The following is an 8,907-nucleotide window of genomic DNA, read 5'->3' on the forward strand; positions in this document are numbered from 1 at the left end:
AATTGTTTGGCATGGAAGAACAGGCTAAAAAAAATGAGTTTATACTTTAGAAACAGTCACTTTAATGACTTGGCTAAATGCTTTAATCTCATGTAAATTAGTCCTGTATTCCTCACTTGGGAGAGTCTTTTTCTGATGAAACTATTCAATTCATAGCCTGCAGCCAGCTACTGAGAATGGCACACCGGTAAAACTAGGGCTCTACAGAAGTTCCAAGTCTTCCTGCATACACATTAAGACTGGCCACTGACATCAATATTTATTGTATACCAACAGGATGTTTGGCAGTAAGTAAGCATCAACATTGTTTTCATGACATTTGCAAAATAATTACAGATGCCCTTTGGAAGCACTCTATCACCTCTACAGTCTTCTATAAACAGCCACTTCTATTTAAGAAAGCCCACCAAGCCCCAGCAGATCCTTGCTAAAATGTCACGGTGGTGGGGTGGTGGTGGCAGTGGCATTTCTTAAGGGGAACCATCATTTATTCTTCTTTGGCAATCTCTCCTTGAATGTGCGCCACAAGCCCATTTACAGTGCTGTAAGAAGCTGCTGAGGCAATACTCTGCTTTCTCTGACAAGACTGCCGCTGATGTTCAGAAATGCCAACTTAAGACAGATTCTAGGGGAAGCAGCAGGATAAGTCAAAGGTGAAAAGGAGCTTACCAGTAGACAAGTTCTCAGAAACAATGATAGAGATGAAGAAAAGACAAAGGCTTCCACTGCCATTCTGATTTTGAAGTCATTCCTTACCACCTATTCTAAATAAAAAGGCATGACTAAAACATCAGATGTTTACAGTGGGGGGTTCTGTACAATGCCAGGCTAGCTGTGAGGGTCAGGTTCTCTTAGGAGACTATGCCACAGTTCCTGCATGAAGGAGAGGAAAGACGGTGATTTTCAACTAGCAGCCAGTGATCTTACTGCTGTCTGGGCAGCAAACAGAAGGACACCAGTAGGGACAGAACTGTTGCGTTAGGGCCCCATGCTTTACCAACCCCTTGACCAGCTATGCTACCCCCCCCCCCCTTTCTTCCCCTCTCCAAAGCCAGGCAAAGGCTCCAGTGCAGGTAAAGCAAACCCCAACTTCACCTCTGCCTCCTGGAGGTTAAGAGTTCAGATGCACAGTCCCTAAAGTAAGGTGGCTAAGTTTGGGGGCTGCTTTATACTTCCATTTAAATTGTACTCCCAAAATGCTTATCTGCATGAACTGAAGCCACACCCTTCCTTTTGATTCCACCCAACTACTCTACTGCATGTGAGGATATCAAAAAGCTATTCGCTTCAAAGGGGAACTGTTTCAAGTGTGCACCACTTTCTCCTTTCACAGCAGAAAATGTTGCATGTTGAAACTGGCAAGGCACTCTTCTTCCTTTTATTACCTTTCTCAGTCACCAGAAAGACTAAGCCCATTGAGAACACACACTCCTTTCTGCTTCTGAGAGTCCACTGCAAAAGCCACTGCTTCAGACACACTGTAGAAAAGAAGACTTTCCTCTTCCTTTTTGCAATATTCTCCTCTGGTCAAGGAATCCCTCACAGAAGAATTGCATTGAGCCAGTAAAACCTGGATGCCAATGGCTTCATAGTCTCGGCGAACTTCTTTCAGTGTGTGGATCCCTGCTGTATCTAAAAACTGGATTGCACTGCAGTCAATCACGATAGTGTGCAGCTCCAAGGGATCATGGGAAAGGTGCATTGAAACATCATCCGGGATCCCACTGAAAGTCACGGTTTCCTCTTTGAGCTTCCTCTTTGCTGCCTTCTTCCAAGCTGCCTTTGTCAAGACTGGATTTAGTGTTTTTTTGTACAAAGCTGATTTAAAGCATTCTTTGTTTATGTAGTAGAGAGGGGCTATGAAGCGGAAAACCTTGATGCCTGATTGAGTCTGAAGGTTCTTGTACTCGGAAATGGACTCAAAGATTTCAGACTCTTCTTCCAAACCAAGCAGTGAAAACTTTGGCTTCTGAGTACGGAGGATCACACAAAACATAGAGAAACAAACCCCAACAAGCAGGCCTATCTCAGTGCTTAACAGAGCGGAGGACAGCATCGTGACAAACCAGATCAGTGTGTCCATTCGGCTGAGCCTCCACATCTTTGGTAGCTCTCTAAACTTAAGAAGGGCACCTCGCAGGTTTACAATAGTGATCACACCAAGGACACATTTCTGGAGGGAATAGAATAAAGGAGCTATTACCAGAAGGACCAACAAAAGAACCAGGGCTGTCACTATAGCTGACAGCTGGGTCTGGCAGCCTGTCGATTCTTTAACCAGTGTCTTTGCAAGAGCTGCACTCGTAGTTATGCAGTGGAAGAAGGAAGGTATGATATTGCAAAAGCCAATGGCATACATTTCTTGATTTGCTTTGACTGTGTAGCCATGTTTCTTGGCAAACATCTCAGAAAGTGATACAGTGATAGCAAAACCAATGATAGAAATAGCTATTGCATCTACAGCCACATTAGGAATCAGGCTCCAGTCTGGTGCTTTGGGGGGCATAAACCCAGTGGGAATTTGCCCAGCAACACTGGAATTGTAATTCTCATTCAGTTTTCCAAAATGAGAAGCTAATGTGGCTGCCACAACGACAATGAGTTCGGTTGGAATTGGTGCCTTGAGCTTGGACTTGAAGTGTTCGTTGAGTTCTTTGGTTGGCAAAAGGACCAGGAGACACAAAAGGCTGGTGATGAGATCACAGACATTGGTCTTATGGATGTTTCTGAAGATGTGGATCCAGGTAGTGATGACTGAGCCTACACCATTACTCCGAGGAAGCCTCAGCCCAAGGAGGTACTTGGCCTGAGATGTGAGGATGGTGAAGGAGGCACCAGTGACAAACCCACTCAGCAAGGCATCTGAGAGGTAGACAGACACAAAGCCCACTTGAAAGAAGCCCATTGCTACCTGGAAGGGAACATAAGCAGGAATTAAGAAATATGGGAACAGGCTCCTCAGTTTCCTACTACCCCAGCCTTCCTTGCTCTGCCACCAACTGTCAAGAGGACCACAGAGTGTTGAGCTAAGATAAATGCAATCACACATTACAGTTTTCATGTTACTCGACAAGGAAGCCTGCCTAAAGTCACACTCATTAGCCCAACTCTAATGAGTGCTTGGGATTTCTGCCTTATACAATAATGTAAAACTGGAACACCATTCATATTGCTTTCAAAAAGAATTGTTTTCAAGGTTTCAAACAAATATATATAAACTCAAGTCAGAGCCCGGCAGTAGTGGCACACACCTTTATTCCCAGCACTCAGGAGGCAGAGATAAGTGGATCTCTGAGTTTGAGCCAGCCTGGCCTACAGCGTGAGTTCCAGGACAGCCAGGACTACACGAAGAAACTTTGTCTTGAAAAATAAAAACAAACAAAAAACAAAACAAAACAAAGAAGCAAAAAAAAAAAAAAAAAAAAAAAAAAAAAAAAAAAAAAAACCCAAAACAAACCAACCAACCAAACAAAAAGCAAACAAACTCAAATTGGAGAAATTATTTTACTTAAAACATTTTCTCCAAATTAAAAATTATTACCATAAAACTGAAGGTTTTTATTTTTGGAGGCAAAGTCTCATGGTCTCAGGGTATCCTTGAACTTTGCCAAAGATGACCCAAAACTCCTGATCCTCCTGCCTCCACCTCCTAAATGCTAGGATTATGGGCATGCAACTGAAAGCAAAATTTAACTGGTAGAAAAACTAGGTTCACGACGAAACTGAATCTCGCTCTGTGGTGCCTCTGAGGTAGCGACAACGCTGTATTACTCTCTGTCCACAGCCTCTTCCTCTCCTTGGTGAGGTACACTAAGAAGGAGCCCAACCCATCATCCCTTTCCCTCTTCCTCTCCTTGGTGAAATACGCTAAGAAGGAAGCCACCCGTCATCCCCTTCCCTCTTCCTCTCCTTGGTGAGATACGCTAAGAAGGAAGCCAACCCATCATCCCCTTCCCTCTGTCTCTCCTTGGTGAGATACGCTAAGAAGGAGCCCAACCCATCATCCCCTTCCCTCTTCCTCTCCTTGGTGAGATACGCTAAGAAGGAGCCCAACCCATCATCCCCTTCCCTCTTCCTCTCCTTGGTGAGATACGCTAAGAAGGAAGCCAACCCATCATCCCCTTCCCTCTGTCTCTCCCACCTCATCAGAGTACCAAATAAAGCCAGCTATTCTTCCCCTTCCTTTCCTGGCTCCAAACGCCAGTAATAGAGAACATGCTTAATGTTAGTACTGGTTTCTGGATGCTAAAAGGCAGGGGCATAATCATAACAGCAAATTAGCAGGTTCTAGAGAAGACTCAAGAAGGCTTTAATTTGTAATTGTTTCTTTTGGCTGGTAAAATGATGGTCCTCAAGATTTTCTCTCCCTCTTCACCAATTCAAGAGAACTATTAAATTTAGCAGAAATCTTTCACTAAAGTAGCAATTCTCAAGGGAGGCAGGAGCTAGCGATAATTTCAACGAATCTGGCATTCCTCTTCTCCCACTACTCAGTTCCCTGTCCTATTGCCCTCTTGACTATTCGTAGTGACTTTGACAAAGATCAGCCATACATGATCTTAAGCAAACCCACCGTTTCTAACATAGAAAGTTAAGTTTTGTTTTTTGTTTGTTTTTAAGATTTATTTAATTATATATACAGAGCTCTGTCTGCATGTACACCTGCAGGCCAGAAGAGGGCATCAGATCACTTTATAGATGGTTGTGAGCCTCCTAGTGGTTGCTGGAATTGAACTCAGGACCTCTAGAAGAGCAGTCCAGACCACTAATTTTTTTTTTTAATAATAAAAAAATCAGAGTGTTGCTGCTTAAGAGGCAACCTAGGAAGAGGCAGAAAAGCAACCTAGGAAGAGGCAGAAAAGGCAGCCCTATTTTGCCTGTGGAATATATGGGTTCTACCATTCACCTCTTCAGCTTGCAGTATGTGGTATCTCTATTATAGCCCCCAACAACCAGCTGGGCGGTGGTGGTGCACGCCTTTAATCCCAGCACTCAGGAGGCAGAGGCAGGTGGATCACTGTGAATTCAAGGCCAGCCTGGTCTCCAAAGCAAGTCCAGGACAGCCAAGGTTACACAGAGAAACCCTGTCTCAAAAAACAAAACAAAACAACCCAATAGCCGACACACCAGAGATTTTGTGTATAGTGGCTGCTTTTGCCAGAAATAACCAATTGTTAGATCACCCTCCCTCTTTCTCCTTCCGCCAGTGTGTCAGGATCTCACTGTGTAGGCCTCAAACTCAGAGGTCCTCCTGCCCCTGCCCCTGCCCCTGCCCCTGCCCCTTGAGTGCTGGGCCACCACATCCAGCCTAGCTGTTCACCATTCTTACCTGATAAACTCCAGCCATGAATGTCACAGTGCTGCCAATTTTAATTGCATAACAACTCTTGTCACAAAATCCGTCTACTGTATGGTTTACTACCATGGATCCATTTGAAATCACTGCTGATGGAGACGATGTAGCAACAGGGTTAGGGAAGGCTTTGTGTAGTTCTCGGTCAACCACCTCACCAATCATAAGGCACAGTATTCCAAAAATGCCCACAGAGATGTGGCGGGAGGTACCAAACAGGAAATAAATGATGCTGGCAAAAAACGATGTATACAGACCATAGATGGGTTCCTGACCAGCCAACAGGGAGTAAGCAATAGACTGGGGCACCAATAGTATGCCCACAATCAGGCCAGACATCATATCACCTAAAATATTTTTCTTTAGATCATATTTTGGGAGCCACCGCAAAACAGGAAGGAAATCAAAAATCCTATTTTTGACTCTGGCCGGGCTACACTGGCAACTCTTCTGCAGCTTTCTGATGACAAACTGTTTGATGTTAATATCTCGTTTCTCATGAGGTTCCATGTAGATCCTACAATAAGGTCTGCATCGATCATTGGTCTTAAGCTGCCTGAAGTCCGTACTTGTCCCCGTTTGAGCCTCCAGAGGGACCCCAGAGGGAAGACTGTAGGTTTCTTCAGGCAAGTCGCTCGGGGAGAGGTCATGCTGCTCTTTATTTTCCGAAGACATCTCTGGAGATTGATGGTTTACTTCCTACTGCAGAGAAAATATGTGCGTTAACTTATAAAATAGTTCTCAGTGCTCACATATATTAGCAACACTGTTTATCATTTGTGAGGCTAAAGAGCTCCATTTGGGGTAGGCAGACCTTTTCTTTGGAGCCAGGACTCACTATATGGTATTGGCTGACCTGGAACTTGTTACGCAGACCAAGCTACCTTCAGACTCAGAGAGCTCCATCTGCCTCTGCCTCCTTCCTACTGTAATTAAAAGCATGGGCTACTATGCCCAGATTGGGCATATCTACTTCTTAATTGAGACTCATTTGTCCAGGCCTGAGAGAGCTCAGAGAGAAAGGCCAGAAGTGGACTATAAACAGCAAGTCAAGACAAATCATTGGATGCTACAGAACTTATCAAAAAAGTAACCACTGTAACACACGAAGGACTGTTGTATGTATCATCTTGCTCCTCTGAAGATTTTTCTAAAAAAAAAAAAAACAAAACAAAACCCAAAACAAAAACATGAGGACTGGGTGGTGGTGGCACATGCCTTTAATCCCAGCACTCAGGGAGGTAGAGGTAGGTGGATCTCAATGGGTTTGAGGCCAGCCTGGTCTACAGAGCTAGTTCCAGGACAGGGCTATACAGAGAAACTTTGCCTTAAAAAAAAAAAAAAAAAAAAAAAAAAGGTATGAGGGCAGCCTTTCCCTTTTCCACATGCTACCAATGGTCTTACAGACTGAGCAGAGAAGTAACGTTGTCCTGAAGATAGACAAGTAACCCTACATCTCTGGCCCCTAAACTACAGACCTAGTGCAGAGGGACCTACCTACCTACCACTAGGCACTAGAGGAAAACAAAACCAAACAAAAAGATAAAAACAACAGAAAAGACAACAAAGTGTCTTACAACAAGGGTAAAAGAACCAGGCTCCTAAAGGAGCAGAGTAAACTGTCTAGTAAATTTGTCACAAACAGGGCTGGAGAGATGGCTCAGTGGTTGAGAGCATTGTCTGCTCTTCCAGAGGTCCCGAGGTCAATTCCCAGCAACCACATGGTGGCTCCCAACCATCTATAATGTGATCGTATGCCCTTTTCTGGCCTGCAGGTGTACAAGCATATAGAGCACTCATATACATAAGAATAAATAAATTTAAAAAAAAAAATACATGTCACAAATAGTTCTGTGTAAGCTATGAGCTTGGGCTAGCAATCCAAAATGCTTCTATTACTACAAAGCACTAGCCTGTGGTTGTTATACCAAGTGGGAGCCTCTGCAGCTCCTGCAGCAAAAAGCATGCCATTCTGTCCACAACGTGATCATCACAAGTGTAATGCTGAGATAGCAGGCTTACAGAAATGTTCAAAGAACAAACACGTTGTGACTCTGCCAAATAGAGACAAAATAGATGGAGAACCCAGGAAGTTTGAAATGGGCCTTTGTCAGGTTCTATCATTACCGCAGTGTTACAGTCTAAGAGCCCATATCCTATGAGAACACAACATACAAGCAATCGCCCATGTTTCTTTTACTTGGGTTGAACAAGAGGAAAGTAGTAATGATTTGTATGGTCTTTAGGAAATACAGAAGGGGAGAAGCCAGATCCAGAAGACAACTGACCCTGAGCAAGTCAAACAGAGCAGTGGGCTGGTCTTCAACACAGCATCTGTCTTCTCACTGCCTACTCTCCTGAGCCTCCTGAACGACTTCCTGCCTTCAGTCAAAAGGCTTTTCTAATCCTAAGGTAAGAAAAAGAAGCGTTAAAGCACTGCAACTAATAATAACCAGATCTATGGCTGCTAAAGACAAGGAGGAAAATAAAAACAAATTAGAAAGCTGAGGAATGCAAACTAAGAACCAAATACAAGTGCTGAAAATGAGAAAAACAGTAAAAATGAAGAATTCCTTTGATTGGCTCATCAGTAAATTTGACAGTAAAAAAAAGAGTCAACGGACTCAAAAGTTAGTTCAACAGAAATTACCCAAACTTAAAACCACGAAAAAAAAAAGTGTTGAATATAAAAGAATATCCAAGAGTTTGGTATGTGGCATATCAAAGTATTTAAACATAGAATTAAAATCCTCAAAGAAAAGCAGGGTGTGGTTGTACACGCCTTTAATCTCAGCAGAGGCAGGTGGATCACTGTGAGTTCAAGACCAGCCTGGTCTACAAAGTGAATCTAGAACAGCCAGGTGACGCAGGGAAACCCTGTCTCGAAAAACCAAAAAAAGAAAAACAGAAAAAAAAGAAGAAGAAGAAGAAGAAGAAGAAGAAGAAGAAGAAGAAGAAAGAAAGGAAAAAGAAAAACATCCTCAAAGAAGAAGACAGAATGGGTGGAGGAAATATCTCAACGTTTAATGACCAAGAACTGTTTAACGCTCATGAAACACTGAAGCAGAGGTCCAAGAATCGTGGGAAACCCCAGAAGTGCAGACACACAGGAACAAAGACAGAATCACAGTACACATCCCGCAATCAACGGAAGCCAGAAGATGATTTCTTTAAAGCAGTAACTTTTAACCTAGAAACGCACACTCAGAAAAACAAACCCTGTAAAAGATGGAGACACTGAATTTATTACCAGCAGATCAGTGTATGTTCACATATGCAGGAGTGAGAGCGCTTGCATGCCTGTGCCACCGCCCTCCCCTCCCTCGCAGGGAGATTTTTAAAAAGATCTATTAGGAGGGTATTCAACTTTAAATATACCAATTTTGGAAATAAAAAATTTAAAAAGTAATCACTATATAGCCTTGGCTGCTCTGCTGCAGACCAGGCTGGTCTCAAACTCACAAAGATCCACCTGCCCTTGCCTCCCAAGGGCTGGGATTAAAGGCGTGTGCCACCATGCCCAGCTTGGTTTTTATTTTATTTCATGTATATGT

The 8,907-nt window shown here is 43.3% G+C and overlaps 1 protein-coding gene across 1 annotated transcript; it reads right to left on the minus strand.

Annotated features, from left to right (window-relative positions):
- Window positions 1–1,226: 1,226 nt before the first annotated feature.
- On the minus strand, window positions 1,227–7,786 carry Slc26a2 (solute carrier family 26 member 2). The gene is made up of 3 exons (XM_051163384.1): window positions 7,642–7,786; window positions 5,330–6,055; window positions 1,227–2,911 (listed from the first exon to the last, which is right to left on the minus strand). Exons 2-3 carry the CDS (start codon window positions 6,026–6,028, stop codon window positions 1,391–1,393), a joined length of 2,220 nt encoding a protein of 739 aa, XP_051019341.1. The 5' UTR covers window positions 6,029–6,055; window positions 7,642–7,786; the 3' UTR covers window positions 1,227–1,390.
- Window positions 7,787–8,907: the final 1,121 nt, after the last annotated feature.

Source organism: Acomys russatus, chromosome 20 (assembly GCF_903995435.1).
Source record: "Acomys russatus chromosome 20, mAcoRus1.1, whole genome shotgun sequence".
NCBI classification, from domain to species: Eukaryota; Metazoa; Chordata; class Mammalia; order Rodentia; family Muridae; genus Acomys; species Acomys russatus.